The sequence below is a fragment of the Camelina sativa genome, chromosome 8 (genome assembly GCF_000633955.1).
Source record: "Camelina sativa cultivar DH55 chromosome 8, Cs, whole genome shotgun sequence".
Classification (NCBI taxonomy): Eukaryota; Viridiplantae; Streptophyta; class Magnoliopsida; order Brassicales; family Brassicaceae; genus Camelina; species Camelina sativa.
This window is the reverse complement of record NC_025692.1, coordinates 12,392,782-12,410,212: the sequence shown is the minus strand read 5'-3', so window position 1 is coordinate 12,410,212 and position 17,431 is coordinate 12,392,782. Positions and strand designations below refer to the sequence as shown.

At 44.6% G+C, this 17,431-nt stretch overlaps 4 protein-coding genes across 4 annotated transcripts in view; 2 read left to right on the top strand and 2 right to left on the bottom strand.

Annotated features, from left to right (window-relative positions):
* Window positions 4,810-6,900, bottom strand: LOC104709463. The gene has a single exon (XM_010426073.1). The coding sequence runs from the start codon at window positions 6,898-6,900 to the stop codon at window positions 4,810-4,812; it is 2,091 nt and encodes a 696-aa protein (XP_010424375.1).
* LOC109125920 (defensin-like protein 113) lies at window positions 12,693-13,564 on the top strand. Its single transcript, XM_019228724.1, has 2 exons — window positions 12,693-12,708; window positions 13,404-13,564. Exons 1-2 carry the CDS (start codon window positions 12,693-12,695, stop codon window positions 13,562-13,564), a joined length of 177 nt encoding a protein of 58 aa, XP_019084269.1.
* On the top strand, window positions 14,655-15,868 carry LOC104707048 (mitogen-activated protein kinase kinase 2-like). The gene has a single exon (XM_010423301.2). It carries the CDS (start codon window positions 14,808-14,810, stop codon window positions 15,771-15,773), a length of 966 nt encoding a protein of 321 aa, XP_010421603.1. The 5' UTR covers window positions 14,655-14,807; the 3' UTR covers window positions 15,774-15,868.
* The window catches only part of LOC104707047 (peroxisomal adenine nucleotide carrier 2-like), a gene marked incomplete in the record, with an annotated part of 2,417 nt that continues 984 nt past the window's right edge, over window positions 15,999-17,431 (bottom strand). The window contains 4 exon segments of the mRNA XM_019228444.1: window positions 15,999-16,559; window positions 16,676-16,833; window positions 16,990-17,136; window positions 17,246-17,431. Coding sequence (XP_019083989.1) covers window positions 16,295-16,559; window positions 16,676-16,833; window positions 16,990-17,136; window positions 17,246-17,431 — 756 coding nt within the window.

The window sequence follows — 17,431 nt, the reverse complement described above, 5'->3', positions numbered from 1 at the left end:
TGCCGCCGAGAGAAGAAGAAGAGAGGAGCAAGCTGAGACTATCGACAATCGGCCAAGGTTAAATCGATAAGGAAATCGATTCTAACCAAAGAAGAAGATCCGAGTGTGCCGCGAGAGAAGCCGCGTCGAAGGAGATTGATCATCGACGGTTTACTGTGAGTTCAGGCACATACTTTGCCGGCTTAGATGGGGAATTAAAGACATCCATCTAGTGCGCGGTTTGCATGAAGCATTTAGTTGCATTTACTTGAAATTTCTTTGGTATTTTTCTTGTTTAAATGCATGCGCGTGAGGTTACGTCGGTTACTAGATCGAAATGGTCTAGTGACAAGGATGATAACTAGCTAAGATACTTGTAAACTTATGAGCTTAAAAAACCATATAAATTCAAGTATTAAGTTCGGTGAAGTCTTAAGGTGTCTTAGTCCGCGAGAAATTCCGGCTAAGCGTTGTAAGATTTGGTATTGCTATCCTTCCCATTCCGTACCACATACAACCGCGACATGCAACCCATGATCGTGTGTGTGTAGGGTTGGTTACGAAGAGCTCGGAGGTTACTGGGCTCGCTACCCTGGCCGAGGCTGTCTACACGACGGTGTGGCTTTGAGTGTTATCCGATCGCATGCCTTAGTGGTTGTGATTTGGAGAATCATGAGGGGTTAAGGGAAAAGGATGCATGCCGGGCCCAATAAGATAAAACTTGTTAAAATGGTTGTTTTAGTTCAAGTTAAATTGTTGCATGTTGTTGTTTGTTGTGCATGTAGTTGCGATTACTTGTAGAACAATCTTTCTTGGTTTATTAGCTTCCGCATGTTGTCTCTGACTGTTGTGTAGTATGCGCTTGCATGTTAGTTACTTATGCTTACATGTCCTTCGTATATGTTCGCATGTTGTTATCTATGTACGCAAGCTATTGTTGTATGTTCGCATGTTGTTGCTTATGCTTACATGTCCTTCGTATATGTTCGCATGTTGTTAATACGTTCGCAAGTTGTTGTGTGTTTGCATGTTGTTGTTTAAACTTGCATGTTGTTGTTGTTGTTGGGGTTTGGGATTGGGGTTTAATTCTTTGCAGGAACCCTGAGCTCACTAAGTAATCTTAGATTACTTATGATAAATGTTTATGTTGCAGGTAACCCTAGAGGGAACTAGAGGGCGTGGTGAACGATAGACTCCAGAATAGTTTTTATTTTGTGTCTACTATAAAACTCAAGTATGTTGTATGGCAACACAAACTTTGGCGTTAGGCCTTGTGAACTTTTTGTGTACCGTTTGTAGTAAACTCTTTTAAGTATCAATAAATCGGATTTTCTTTAATCGAACGAGTTGTACTGATATAGACTCTGTCCGAGTCGGCTCAACACACGGCGTGTCCGTAGGGTTGCAAAGCCTTAAGGACGTGTCATGTGGTCGGGAACCTCACCAAAGGACCGGCCGAAGGGCTTGATTTGTTCTCGTACTCGGCTGGACCATTGGCGAATGTTTCCAAAGTAGCGTCCCGGGGCTGTGCTATGGCCTTGGTGGTCTTAGTACGGTTTGGGGGCGTTACAATCAGTATCGCGCGTTTGAGAGTGGCCTCGACGAAACTGGAGCAGACAATCCTTCTTGGTGGGACCCATCTGAAGGGGGAGGTGTTGTGTCTGATCTCGCGGATTTGACGGAAGAAGATGTTCGGGAGCTTGAAGTGATGTTCCTTACGGATACTCGGGCCCTTGGCTTGGTTCCCATTCCTTCGAGTCAGTGTTGTGAGAAGGTGCTCGCTCGCGAAGAACGTACTTGCTCGGAACGTGCTCCTAGATCTCTCGTTGCTGGCTTGTCTGTAGGTAACAGAGTTCCAAGGCGCCGCAGAAATCGTATGAGAGAACGCATCCCCCGCGATACTAGAAGTTCCATTTGCGACGAGAGGTATATAGCCCGCGTTACTGGCCTCTTCGGGATTGCCCAGTAGGTTACCTTTGCATTTACGTTGACTATTTTACCGACTGCGGCCTTTGGTTTCCCATCCTGGAATTTCTAACGAGTTACTGTGCGCGACGGAAGATTGCATTTTCGCAACTGTTGATCTCGTCTATCCGTTATGCAGTTGGGCTTACAATAATGGGCAAGTATATGGACATCGAGATGAGTGCTGACCTCTTCGAACTGCTCACTCGATTTATGCACGACAGTTCAGGGTTATGCTGTGCTTGCTGTGCAGCTGGTCTGACGATTGTGAGCGGCCAGAAGAGCCATATTCACGATTGGCGGAGACGATTCTTCTACGTAAAAATAAATGATGTTTCGGTCGAGGATCCCGACACGATCTGCCCTCCTAGTTGGAAATTCGCCCCCGGTAGCCGTGGCTGGGTTGGGTTCTTATCATTTTGTTTTTCTTGACTTTATTTTCTGATTATATGTTCTACTTTCGCAGGAGAAAAGTCGTCATTATCGGCTGCGTGCGACCTGGTAACTGTTGACAAGGCTGCTTCCTTTATCTCGTGTAAGACTTTGTGGTGGCCGGACGTTATTTCTCATCTCAAGACTTGTAGGTTTCGCTGGCTTTTCTTCGTCCTCTAGACTTTTGCGCTTTCGTGTCTAAGACTCTTTTTTTTTTATAGGTTCGCGAACCGGATTGCAAATGGGAGACTGTCCGATGCCATGTTATGCTGATTTGTTCGATGCCGAGGATGCGCCAGCTGTTGCGACGGACGTTGTTGCACCGAACGCCGAGACCGGTGTGGAGGTTGTTGCTGTGGATGGCGAGGATGGCGAGTTGCCCGTTCCTGTGGGCGAGCCTAGTCGTAGGTCTCGTTCCGCCAAGGTCACGGCGACTCGTGCTGCGAAGATGCCTTTTTTGGTGTCTCGTAGGAGTGCTCCAGCAGCTGGTGGTGGTGATCGTTCCCGGAAGAGAACGTCACGCTCGAGTCCTCGGAGTGATGCCGGAGGAAGTTCTAGGCGTCCGCATCACACGGAGGATGGTCATGTGGGGATTGATCACTCTTTCTCCTTTCGCTACGACGTGAAAGACCAAGCATTCACCGGCGATTCGAAAGCTTGCGCGGACCTCGCCAGCAAGATTCATGGTGATTTCGTCCCGCTTCCTACCCCTGGCGATCTGGCCTGTCCAACTACGTACGAGGAAGCCGTTTGTCGACAGTTTCAGGTTAGAAGTCAATCCCTTAGCGGATAACCTTTTGATGTGGGTTTTAGTTGGTCGTAAGCGGACTCTTATATATATATTTTTGATCCCTTAGGCGTTGAGCTTGATGAATCGTCTTGCTGGAGATTACGAGGATAAGGTACGTGTTGCTAGGAGGGAGGCCTCACTCGCTCAGGATGCGTTTGTTCAAGCTGAACGATCGAGCAAAGAGAATGCGGCACTCGTCAAGGAGCTGACGGCCTCCCTCAAGCAATCCCAACGGAAGCTGACTACCGATCGGGAAGCATTGCGAGCGTATTGACCGCCTGAGGAGGCACGTGATTGCGTCACGCGAGAAACAGTCCGACTTGCTCCTTCTTAGCCAAGTGACGGGGACTAGACAGTGTCTTGAGACACTGATCAAGAGGGGCATTGCTATTCCCAAAGATAGGATGTCGTGCCTTGCCGCTAGTGAGGAGGAGTTCAGGATGAAAGTGAACCGAGTTGTAGTGCCTCCGCTCTTCGATGGTGATCTTGTGGCATTCCCGGAATTTGCTGATGGAGGTGGCGACGCTGCTGCAAACGAGTGATATGTCTTCGTCTTCATTGCTTGTTGTTATTGCTTTTGGATTTGTCTTCTGTTATTGTGAACTCGACTGTTGATTGCTTTTGCGTTTCATTTTCGGATAGTTGCACCCATTTTGCTTTTGCTTTATAAACTTGGTTATTTACTTCCCACTAAGCGAATGTCGATTATTTTCAATTTTTTATCTCGAGGTCGGTTCTGAATGATCGCACAAAGTTTGATTATTGCGTACACTAGAGATGCAACGTTTTAATTTATTACAGGGCATATTTTGCAGTGCAGGACGTCTCCTGGCTTACCCTGGATATGTTATTCCTCGAAACGTTTGAGTAGACAAGACGGACTTGTCGTACTAGTTTTGGTGCGGTACGCGTGACCAGCTTATCCTGTGGGTGCTGCAGGAATTGCGGGTGTGCGAGTCGGGGTCTCGGCTTACTCACTCCGGTTCCTACTAGCTATGCGAGTCTGGGCTCGGCTTATAATGTCCTACCGAAGTAAGGACGTGGATTATTTCACCACTGCACCCATGCGGAGCGCGTTTAAGGGCTGCGCGCCTGGCCAGGGCATCAGAATGAGAGTCGATAGATTGCTCAAAAGCGTTTCAGTGTAAAACTTGTATATAAATATATATATTTTTTCTTTTTTTTCTTTTTTTATAGTTGAACCTTTTAAAAAGGCTGCCTACGTACCCTCGAGAGGGATCAAACCATTCGTAGCGCTTTAGGTTGGCGGAATTCCACGATCTTGGGACTGGGGTGCCATTCATTTCAAGTAGCTGGTAGACACCGGCTTTGACGATCTTGGAGATTAAGTACGGACTCTCCCAATGCGCACCGAGTTTTCCAGCAGATGTGGCAGCTTGTTGGTAGTTCTGGATGCGGAGTAGAGCTTGGTCGCGTTCTTCCTCAACGAACAGAAGTCTGTCACATAGCATTTGGTTGTTCAAGTCGGGATTATGAACGAGCATGGAACGTCGAAGCGTGGGGATTCCTACTTTGGCCGGCGCGAGTGCCTTCATGCCGTAGGCGAGAGAGAATGGTGTTCGTCCAGTAGATGTGCGCGGGGAAGTCCGATGAGACCATAGGACGCAGTCGAGTTCGTCAGCCTATAGACCTTTCTTTGCGTCGAGGCGTTTCTTAATTCCAGCGAGGATTGTCTTGTTGGTTGCCTCTGCTTGTCCGTTGCCCTGCGGGTATCTTGGGGTTGACTTGCTAAGACGTATCCGCCAGCCAGCGCAGAATCCTTCGAACTGAAGCGAGATGAATTGGGGGCCGTCGTCGCAAACGATCTCGTATGGGACCCCATGCCTGCAGATGATATTTTTCCAAACAAAGTTTTGGACTTCATTAGCTTCGAGTGAGGCATACGATTCTGCTTCGACCCACTTGGTAAAGTAGTCCATCATTATAAGGAGATACTTCTTTTGATTTGACGGAGTTAAGGGACCGACGATATCCATCGCCCATCGCATGAAGGGGTAAGGTGGGGATGTTGTTTGCAGAAGCTCTGTCGGAGAGTGGATGAATGGTGCGTGACGCTGACACTTTTCGCACTTGGCTGCAAAGGCGGTGCAATCGGCGACCATGGTTGGCCAAAAATGTCCGTTACGGCGGATTCGAAGTGCTAGAGAACGACCTCCAGAGTGGTTTCCGCCAGCGCCTTTGTGAACTTCTTGCATGATGTCATTGATGTCTTTCGTGTTAACGCAGATGAGAAGAGCGCCATTGGCATCCCAACGAAACAAACTGCCATCTAACATTGTGTAGTGTGCACTTTTAACTCGGAGGCGCCGTGATTCCCACTTGTCTTTTGGCATGATTCCGTCCGCGATATACGCTATAATCTTGGTCTGCCAGTCATCGTGCGAAGGAGCAGTGGATGTTGGTGAGTGCGTAGCTGGAATGTTTGGCGTGGTGGAATCCGTTGAGGGAGAGCTTGTGACTGCTAAGACGTTGCTTGGTTCTATTGAGTGCGTGGTGTCGAGGAATGCAGCTGGAGCGGGAGACAAAAGATTGACGTCGATGCTTGATTGGTCGATGCTCTCTACAGGTATTACTTGGCGGAGATCAGGGTCTGATGTAGAAGCGAGCGTCGCAAGTGCATCCGCTGGGGCATTATCACTTCGAGGGATTTTGACGAGCTCAAAGAATTCAAACTTTTGGGACAAGTTACGGACGACTTTCAGGTAGGCATCCATGCGCGCGTGTTTCGTTGCATAATCGCAACTGAATTGACGCGTTACCAGCTGTGAATCGCAATAAGCTTGGATCTTCTTGACACCGATTTCGTGTGCAAGACGTAGTCCAGCGATTAGTGCTTCGTAATCTGCGTCGTTGTTTGAGGCAGAGAAAGCAAGACGGAAGGATTGCTCCAGAATCTCGCCTGTCGGCGAGGTTAGGCGCACGCCTGCTCCTGAGCCCATCTTTGATGAAGCGCCATCAACATGAAGCGACCATATGTCGTACTCGCTCAATTCTACGGCCCATTTTGCAAGTCGTCCCGATTGGCTCAGGCTATGGAGAATCGTCCGTAGAGGCTGATTTGTCAGGACTTCAACAGTGTGAGATTGGAAATAGGGGCGGAGCTTTCGAGCAGAGATTATGACTGCGTATGCTAGCTTTTCGAGAGTCGGATATCGGAGTTCAGAACCATCAATGGTCTTACTCATATAAAAGATAGGATGCTGCTCTCCGCGATCTTCTCTGACAAGCACGCCACTTACAGCCGAACTGGAGATGGCGATGTAAAGATACAGAGTTTCCCCTTGCTCCGGCTTAGCAAGAACTGGTGGAGATGAGAGATATTCCTTTAATTCCCTGAATGCCGATTCGCATTTTTTGTCCCATTCAAAACGCTTGTTTCCGCGAAGGAGCTGGTAAAATGGTAAGCACTTGTCCGTTGAACGAGAGATGAATCGATTCAGTGCGGCAATACGCCCGGTTAGGCGTTGTACCTCACGGGTGTTCCATGGAGATGGGAGGTTGATGATTGCCGAAATCTGCTTCGGATTTGCTTCTATACCGCGCTTCGTAACGAGGTATCCTAGGAATTCGCCGGAAGTGACTCCAAACGTGCATTTCGCCGGGTTCAGTTTCATGTTGTACTTGTTGAGAATTTCAAAACATTGTTTTAGGTGTGAAACGTGGTCTGCAGCGTGAGCCGACTTGACGAGCATGTCGTCAATGTAAACTTCCATTGTCCGCCAAAGTTGACTTGCGAACATCCGATTTACCAAATGCTAATACGTCGCTCCCGTGTTTTTCAGCCCAAAGGGCATGACTCTGTAACAAAAGGTGCCTTGTTCGGTAATGAATGATGTCTTTTCGCGGTCGTCTTTGTGCATCATTATTTGGTTGTATCCCGAGAACGCATCCATGAAAGATAACAGTTCGTTTCCAGCTGTGGCTTCGTCTAACTGATCAATGCGCGGAAGAGGAAAGCTGTCTTTCGGGCAAGCTTTGTTGAGGTCTGTGAAGTCGACGCAAACTCTCCACGAGCCGTTCTTCTTCTTAACCACGACCGGATTGCTCAGCCAATCTGGATAGCGAACTTCAGTAATTGATCCCGCATCAAGTAGTTTTCGTACTTCGTCATTTACTGCAGTTGTACGTTCTGCTCCAAGCTTTCGACGCTTTTGCTTGACGGGCTTGTAAGTTGGATCAACGTTAAGTTCGTGGCTGGTGACGCTGGGGTCGATTCCGGTCATGTGATCTATCGACCAGGCAAATGTGGTCGCATTTTGAAGTAGGAACTTAACCAGCTCGTCCCTAAGGTCTATTGGTAGCTCGGCGCCTATCCCGACGCAACGCTTGGGATCAGACAGNTTGTACTTGTTGAGAATTTCAAAACATTGTTTTAGGTGTGAAACGTGGTCTGCAGCGTGAGCCGACTTGACGAGCATGTCGTCAATGTAAACTTCCATTGTCCGCCAAAGTTGACTTGCGAACATCCGATTTACCAAATGCTAATACGTCGCTCCCGTGTTTTTCAGCCCAAAGGGCATGACTCTGTAACAAAAGGTGCCTTGTTCGGTAATGAATGATGTCTTTTCGCGGTCGTCTTTGTGCATCATTATTTGGTTGTATCCCGAGAACGCATCCATGAAAGATAACAGTTCGTTTCCAGCTGTGGCTTCGTCTAACTGATCAATGCGCGGAAGAGGAAAGCTGTCTTTCGGGCAAGCTTTGTTGAGGTCTGTGAAGTCGACGCAAACTCTCCACGAGCCGTTCTTCTTCTTAACCACGACCGGATTGCTCAGCCAATCTGGATAGCGAACTTCAGTAATTGATCCCGCATCAAGTAGTTTTCGTACTTCGTCATTTACTGCAGTTGTACGTTCTGCTCCAAGCTTTCGACGCTTTTGCTTGACGGGCTTGTAAGTTGGATCAACGTTAAGTTCGTGGCTGGTGACGCTGGGGTCGATTCCGGTCATGTGATCTATCGACCAGGCAAATGTGGTCGCATTTTGAAGTAGGAACTTAACCAGCTCGTCCCTAAGGTCTATTGGTAGCTCGGCGCCTATCCCGACGCAACGCTTGGGATCAGACAGATCGATGTTGACTTGAATCACAGATTCTTTCGGAGGTGGTGTGTGTGGGTCTCGCGGTGGTGCGGATTCGGCAATCACGAAAGCTCTCGCGTTTCGCATTTTCTTCTCGATGATGAAACAAGTTCGTGCCATTAGAGGATCTCCGCGCAGCGTGTAGATTCCGTACGCGTTTGGGAATTTGACACATTGGTGGTAGGTAGAAGCCACGGCACGCATCTTGTGAAGCCACAGTGTTCCCAGAATGACGTTGTAGACGATGGGTTTATCTACAATTGCGAAGTTCACACAGTGCATCGTACCGCCAACGTAGATCGGAAGCGTGATAGTTCCAACAGTCATTATCGTGTCTCCGTCAAATCCCGTCAAAGGCTGCGTGTCGCGTGTTGTGTTACGTAGATCGATTTCCATCTGGATTAGCACATCTTTGAATATCACGTTAACCGAGCTTCCGGTATCGATGAGAATTCTCGTTACTGAGCTTTCCCCAATTATCATTTCCACGACAAGGGGGTCGTTGTTGGGACTCGCGTTAAGTGCGTCTTCTTCAGTAAACGTAATTGGATCGGAGGATGTTTTGAACATGTTGGTGTGGGAGGGCAAGTTGCGCTTTACTTCTGTTTCGCGGCAGTAGGCCTAGATCGACCGTACAGAGTCGCGGCACGTTGATAAGCCGCCCATGATCATGTTGATCCTTCGGCGAGGTGCTGGTGGTTCATCGTGTTCTTCCACGTCATGGTTTCGTTTCGGGGGAGGAGGCAGGCGAGCGATTTCTCTTGCTTGGTCATGTTGAGCTCTTCTTCGGTCATTCTGTAATGTTGCTTCCTCTTCACGCTGCCTTTCGTGTTGTTGCAGATCTGCCAAACAGTACGGATTNACGCATCTTGTGAAGCCACAGTGTTCCCAGAATGACGTTGTAGACGATGGGTTTATCTACAATTGCGAAGTTCACACAGTGCATCGTACCGCCAACGTAGATCGGAAGCGTGATAGTTCCAACAGTCATTATCGTGTCTCCGTCAAATCCCGTCAAAGGCTGCGTGTCGCGTGTTGTGTTACGTAGATCGATTTCCATCTGGATTAGCACATCTTTGAATATCACGTTAACCGAGCTTCCGGTATCGATGAGAATTCTCGTTACTGAGCTTTCCCCAATTATCATTTCCACGACAAGGGGGTCGTTGTTGGGACTCGCGTTAAGTGCGTCTTCTTCAGTAAACGTAATTGGATCGGAGGATGTTTTGAACATGTTGGTGTGGGAGGGCAAGTTGCGCTTTACTTCTGTTTCGCGGCAGTAGGCCTGGATCGACCGTACAGAGTCGCGGCACGTTGATAAGCCGCCCATGATCATGTTGATCCTTCGGCGAGGTGCTGGTGGTTCATCGTGTTCTTCCACGTCATGGTTTCGTTTCGGGGGAGGAGGCAGGCGAGCGATTTCTCTTGCTTGGTCATGTTGAGCTCTTGTTCGGTCATTCTGTAATGTTGCTTCCTCTTCACGCTGCCTTTCGTGTTGTTGCTGATCTGCCAAACAGTACGGATTGTCCTTATGCGTGTTAACCTTTCTTCGTTCTCGTTCTACATCAATGTCACCTCTCTTGTACTTGTGGAGGAGGAGGTATTGAAGTGTTTTGCAATCCTCCGTAGAATGTCCTCCAAATTTGTGGAATTTGCAATAACCGCGTTTTCTCTTGTGGGTATGACCATCAGTTTCACGATCGTACTTGTTCCAACGTTTGCCTTGCTGGTGCTCGTTGCCTTCGACAGCGAACATCGTTGCCTTCCTTCCTTTTTCGCCTTTGGCGTAATCTCTGGTGTAATGCTGTCGTGGTTCGTAGTATTCTTCTACTGTCTTGTTTTTTGAGCTTGGGATTTTTTCGGGAATTTTTGGTTGGTCGGGGTTCCTTTCATCCTCCTCGACCTGGATGTACCGATTAGCATGCGCGAGTACTTCGCCTAGGCTTGTGACGGGGAAGATTGTTAAGTCGTCTTTGAATCTGGTGCCACGGGCGAGTGCGTTTTTCATCGCGCCAATGGCGGACTAGTCGCTTATAGCGAGTTGGGATACGACACCCTTAAATCTTTCCATGAAAGTCCGCAATGACTCGTTAGGCTTTTGATACATTCTCCACAAGTCAGCATTCGACGCGGGCGTACGCATGAAGCATTGGTGATGCTGGAGGAAGGCGGTTGTAAGTGCTTCATAACCATCGATCGAATTAGCCTTCAGCCGCGAGAACCAGTTCAATGCTTCGCCAGTCAAGCTCTCAACGAACAGCTGACAACTTCCCGCGTCCTCCTCTTCTGGTGAGAAGTACGAACTGCTGATGTGAATGGACATCGATTTCAGGAAAACCGTGGGATCCCCCTTTCCGTTATACGGTATCGGCTTGTTCTTGCTGGTGTCAGGATTCCGTCTAACTCTGACACCTGAAACCCTTGCGGTGAACGGAGAACATCGCGCTTCTGCCAGAACGGTCTCCAGCTCCGGTGCCGCGCTTGTTACGCGATGCATCTGAGACGTAATCCTCTTTAGTTGGGCTTGCATCTGCTGAAGCTCTTGCTTGAGGGCGCGATTCTCCGCATTCTCTGGTTGACCTAGCTCGGCACGTCGATCCATGTGCATCCGGTCAGCCTGAAAGTGCACTCTCGGCTGCTCGCCATTGGGTCCAACGATGATTGACGGGAGCCGGGGTCTTCCGCTAACGTAGTGCTCCGCTCGCGGGGTGCCGAATTCATCTCGCGGAGTGTTGTGCTGAGCTCCTGGAACGTTGTGCTCAGCTCTTGGAGCGTTGTGCTCGGCTCTTGGAACGTTGTGCTCAGCTCGTGGAGTGCGCGGTGCCAGCGCGTCTTGGTCTCGAGACCGTCGGAAGTCAGACTGTGGTCGCGTATGGTCCATCTGTGCCGCTTGGCCACTCATACGGTCTAAGGTTTTCCGTACAGCTTCATCAAGTGTGGCCTGACTGATAGTAACGCCTCTTCTCGCACGGCCGGGAGTAGCGGCTACGTGGTTAGTTGGAGCGGTGTCGTTGGCTGTACGATCAAGCGGAGTAGTGCCGTTGGTTACGCCGTTGGTCTGGGCGATGTGCGTGGCGCCTACGGCTTCGCGATCAGCTGGATTGTCGCCTACAGCTGCACGCTCTGGAGGGATAGCGCCATTGGCTAGGCCATTGGTTGGTGCGACGCGCGTAGCGCCTACGGCTTCGCGGTCGGTTGCATTGATGTCCTGGTGCTGGTTCGTTCTCGAACGGGTGCGGCCCCATATGGTTGGCCTTGGAGACTCCGCGCGAGCTGCGGGAGATCGGGGCGCAGAGGACTCGATGCCTTCGTTGCTGGAGAGATCGGTGTGAGACATGCTTCTGGTTTTCCGAAAACGCCTTAGTCTTCAAATTCTTGTCGTCAAAGAAAGGATTCCGTCCGCCCCACGGTGGGGCCAAATTGTTGATGTATGAAATCGACAATATAAATAATACGGATATAAGTAGAAATATATCGGAGCTGGTCCTTTTATTAACGTAGAATTTGAGGAATGGTTTGCAGAAAATGACAATTAAAGAGTAAAGCGCAGTTAATACGAAAAATACAGCTCTTCTCTCTCTAATTGCCCAAAAAGTGGATCCCTGACATGACAGTGACATCAGGTATTTATAGTTGGACCTTGACCTAGGGTTTATTCTGTCTCCTGGTAAAATGACGATTTTGCTCCTGCGGCCTGTTGGGCCTGCTCCAAAACTTTTGGCCCAAAATCTTCTGAGAATCTCTTGTTTGGGCCTTATAAATGTTGGGGGGCAAAGCCCATATCCAACAATTGTTAGCAGAGAGATGCGTCGAGAGAAGGATGGATGTGATTGGCAAGCTACATCGAGCTGTTCAAATGGAGTGGACGGTAGAACTCGTCAGGAGATCGAAGCTTCTTGAACCATCTATAAACCACATGTAATTACTGCAATTGTTGTTGTTGTTGTTCCTTAGAGACGAGGAGGAGCTCGTGAGTATCGACAACGAGAACTCGAACAATTTGTAAAAAAAATTATTCTTAATTTTATTATTTTATAATCGATCCAATGATGCTAGTTTTGGAATATATCGGAATCGTGTGCTAATCTTGGAAAAAAAACATTAAAGTGTGCTATTTGAGGATATTTTTCTATATTTTCTTACAAAATAATATTATTTGATATTATTATTTGATTTGTTTATTAAAAATGTTAACAAAATATAAGATTTCACGTCTAATATTTTATTGTAATTGTATTTAACCATAACCATAAACGTGTTAACCGTAAATATAATAGTTAATGTTATGATTAAAGAAAAATTATAACTATAACTGGTGGTAAATTGTAACCGCAATAATTATAACCGTGGCAATGCTTAAATGTAAGTCAATACCGTTAACTCAAAAATGACATGTAATATAACTCTCGTGAAACATTATATTGATTATGGAAGCTAAACACGGTATTTTGTCCGACTCCCACATCCGAAGACCTCATCATTTATATGCTTATAGTTGAATACTAGTATTAGAAAACATGATGATCTCCTACCAAATTTTTTAGGAAATTTTCACGAAATTACAAAATTTTTTCTATAAAAGTTGTTTTTGTAGGAAATTAGAAATAATATTCCTACCATTGTTAGTGAGAAATTCATATAGAAATTTCCCTACAAAATCCTATAAACTTTTAATTTAAATATTTTTGTATTTTTCCAAAATAGAAATTAAGATTGTCACGGAAAAATTTGTGGCTATATATACGACTAAATTAACCAAAAAAAACCCCACATTAATATAGAATACTGAATATCTACAAATTTATAGACATATTTTTTTGTTGTGGCTATTTGTGGTAACTGGTGTAATTAGCCACGATAATATTTGTCGCAAATATGTAGCTATAAGCAACAAAATCTGATGTTGAATATTCTTGGCTATGTTTCCGCCAATAGATATGGAACAAAATAGCTACAACTTTATAGCTACAAACAGTTTTTTTTTTGTCGTTCATTGCTCTGATAGCACTCTTGGTAGTAGTTTTATATTTTTAACATTATGCACATGTTTTTCTTTTATTTTATATGTGAAAATATTGTCTAATGATTTTCTATTTTTGTTAAAGTTGGTTTGATGCTTATTATTATTGTTAAATTAGGTAACAGTGTTAGAAGAAAGCAAGCGCATGAACAATGCTACAGTCCATGCACGAGTGGGGACGGCGAATGTGATTTATGTTGTGTTCGAACAAGTGATATATACTTTGGTAAATGTATTAGTAGCAAATGTCATTGTTTGGTTAAGACTGAAATAATCTAATCAACTCTATATATGTATCCGCTAAAAATATTAAATAACCTAATTTTAAAGAAAATATAATTACATCTTTAACAATTTACGAAAGAGGAGCAAAGAAACAACTTAGAAGTCCACAAACTGTTATCAATTTTGAATAAATGGTTGATCATGTATGATGTATTCCCTCTGTTAGTTACTAATCGCATTTCTATAAAAAAAATGTTCCAAAATAAAATTTTTAAATGTTCTATACAATATTTATAATTAGTTATTATTGATAGAAAATTGTAAATTATAGTAAAAAAATAATTTATAATCAACTTTTAATATGTTTTCTTAATATGTGTGAAAAGTCTAAAAATTAGTTAATTAGGCACAGAGGGATTATATATAAAGTGAGTTATTTACTCTCTCTCTCTCTCTCCTTATGAATCCAATTTCTAGTAACAATATTTTTTTCAAAGTTATAGATTTTTTAAGTCTTATATGCAATCTTTATTCGTTACTAACTTACTATTGATGAATTTAAAAAAAAACAGAATATCATCATCGATTTAGAATTATAGAAAATTGTAAATTACAAGAATTAATGCATTTATAATTAAAGTTTAATATGTTTCATGTGTGAAAACTGAAAAATATTAAAGACAGATTGCAGGAAACTTTGGTGTAGTATGGTGTAATGGTAGTGGTAGTGGGCTTGCAGGAAACTTTGGCCTAGCTCACTCACGGTAATAGAGTCGGCTATGTTCCGTAACTTCGGCTTTAAGGAATCGATCTTAATCTACATATATACTATTTTCACTATTAACATTAGAGAAAAGATATAGGAAACCAAAGAAAAAAAACGTTCCGATCGCAGGGCCCAAAAGTAAAAAAGAAACAGCCAATGACCGCTCGGTACCATCGAAGAACGTATTAAATGCAAGATCTTCTCCATAGAGCCAACCACTCGACCCTAGAAGTTTCCTCTTTTTTTTCTAGTACCAACAAGTCAACAACAACCACTCAACCCTAAAAGTTTCCTTTTCTCTCTCTCGTTTTGCAACATCACAAAAAAAAAGTAAATATTGAGAGGTCACCGACTTGAACCCTAACTCTATAAATAAAAACTACAAGTTTCAATTCTCCTTCACCGAAATTGCCATTCAATTGTTCTCTCGCTGCAGCTTCAATTTCCTCGAGTGTCGCCAAATTTCGTCAAAGGTTCTAATTAGCTCGTTAATTTCGAATTTGAAGAACACAACTCTGTTGTATTGAAAGGATGGAACCAAACGAAGAATTCGTGAAGGTTTTAGGTAAAGGTGCTGATAGCTATGTTGATCTCGTCAGGTATACAAGAACCGACGGCTCTTCGTTTCACGCCGCCGTAAAAAGCTGTAACGAAGAAGACTCTCTCCGGAAAGAGATTAAGATTCTTTCCGAACTCAGAAGATGTCCGAGAATCGTGCAATTCTTTGGTGATGGTTTGGAACAAGGTTTCGACTGTGAAAGAAACAAGGTCTACAAGTTGCTTCTTGAATACGCATCCGAAGGGAGTTTAAGAGCTTTCATGGACACATACAAAGATAGAAAATTACCAGACTTGATGATCAGAGACTTCACGCGGATGATTCTCGAAGGCTTGGTATCGATTCACGGACACGGTTATGTTCATTGTGATCTCAAGCCAGATAATCTCCTTGTCTTCCCTAGTGGAGATTCTTACGAGTTGAAGATTTCTGATTTTGGACTCTCGTTAGAAGTCGGACAAGTTCCTAACCACTGGAAACCCTATTGGCCGTTTGTTGGAACGCCTTATTACATGCCGCCAGAGTCTCTACGCGACGGTGCTGCCAAGAAAACCATAGATCTGTGGTCATTAGGGTGTTTAGTATTGGAGATGTATATGGGTAAGATTCCATGGCCATGGGTTGTATACGCTGATCTCGTGCATAGCCTCTTGAATGGTAATGCTCCAGAGATTCCAGAGAGCTTGCCTTACGATGCAAGAGAGTTTATTCAAACGTGTTTTGCAAGGAATCCTGAGGACAGGGGTAGCGCCTTTGAGCTACTGTCGCATCAGTTTTTGCATCCAGAAGAGACGTTCGATTTCGTCTTCGTTACGGCTGAAGGTGAAGTTGAAAATCAACCGACAGAACAAATATGGAAATTGAAGAGTTTTCCATCTAAGCCTCTACAGTTTAAGAAAATCCTGAATAAGTTGTTGAGGTTGCAGAGTGTCTTCTGAAACTATATGTGCTTAATTTTTACTTCGTTACTTTTGTAAGCAGATCAAGCTACTACATTATGATGCAAATATAGATGTCTGTCTCTTAATTTGTTTGTAACTACTACATTTTCTATCATTAGTTTTTTACTTTGAAGAATTTGTTGTATATCTGACTCTTTGATCTATCACGTTTTCATCAGCATAACTTTTTCTCTCTATCTGTAGTTCAAAAATCAAACTGAGTGAAAAAATATCTCATAGGGCATGTTCAATATCATTGTCATATGAACACCTACACAGAGATCTTCATTTTATTACGACTGAAGAAAACAAACATAACTACACAATAACCAGAAAATCTCTAAGTCCAGAAACTCAATCTGGCCAACAACAAGAAGCTTTATGCGGACCTACAATCAGATCTTTACTAAAACAATCAATTGTTCTTGAAACGAGAAACACTACAATACTTGCCTGTTCGATAATCCTTCAGTACAGACCGCCAAACCAAAGTCTTTTACTCTTGCTTGGCCTTTAACCTACCCTTTGTGACATAACAGAGTTCTTATTGCTAGAACAAAAATCCATGTGGTTGCTGTGATTTTCTCCTTGATCATTAGTAGCAACGCCGAGCTCAGAACTGTTTTTAAGATCTGAGCCTGCAAGCCTTTAAAGAACCCTAAGACCCCTTCCTTTTTCCATATAGCACAGATTACCCCGGGAATCGTTTTCTTGATTCTTTTCCGGGGCTTCTTTGCTTCATTTTCCTTCGAGTCATCTGCGGCTTGAATCATCACCTTACACCTACAAAACCCATGAATGTATGTATATATATCAATATCCCCCCAGAAAGAGTCTGGATCAATACACAGCTGTAAAATTTTGAGAGTTGAGTAATTCACAGGAAACTAATAATGTACCTGATTGCTGGATATGTGATGACGGTGGCAGCACTTTTAGAGACCGCACCTAACACGAACGCCATAAAGGCAGAGAGGACTACAGGGGAAGAATCTTTATTGGCTTTTGCATTTCTTTTTTCAAGGAGGTTCTGTTTGAGCTGATCAAACACTGTATACTAGAAAAGAGAAGCTCAATTTTCAGCTAGTCACATTAACTGGAGAGTAAATATGAAGATTGGTGATTTGAAATGACAATATATGGTACCTGAATCGCTGGATTAACTGGAGAGTAAATATGAAGATTGGTGATTTGAAATGACAATATATGGTACCTGAATCGCTGGATTAGAGGTCAACAAAAGAGAGATCCCAAGACCATCAAATGCATTTCCCCATGAACCGTCGGTTAAGGTCTTCCACAACCCTTTAGATTTTCCAAACTCGCTTGTTTGCATCCTAGATGAAGCTGTATCTAGAGGCTACAGAAAACAAAGAATTTTGAAGTTACTATGTGAATACATAAAGAAGATAAAGAACAGAGACAGAAACAAGTTGCAGAGGTGTGAGTGGGAAAAAAAAGAAACGTACTTGGGTCAAAAGGGAGGTACAAGCACCAGCAGCAGCAGCAATGAGGAGATTGGCCTTAGTACCAATAGACTTGGAACCAATCCTTTGAGAATGCAACCTCTTGAAATAGCTATAACTATAGAAGTAGATGAAGGAGGAAATGAAAGACTGCAGATTCTTAGTCCCTAGGCCTTGATACAAGGATAG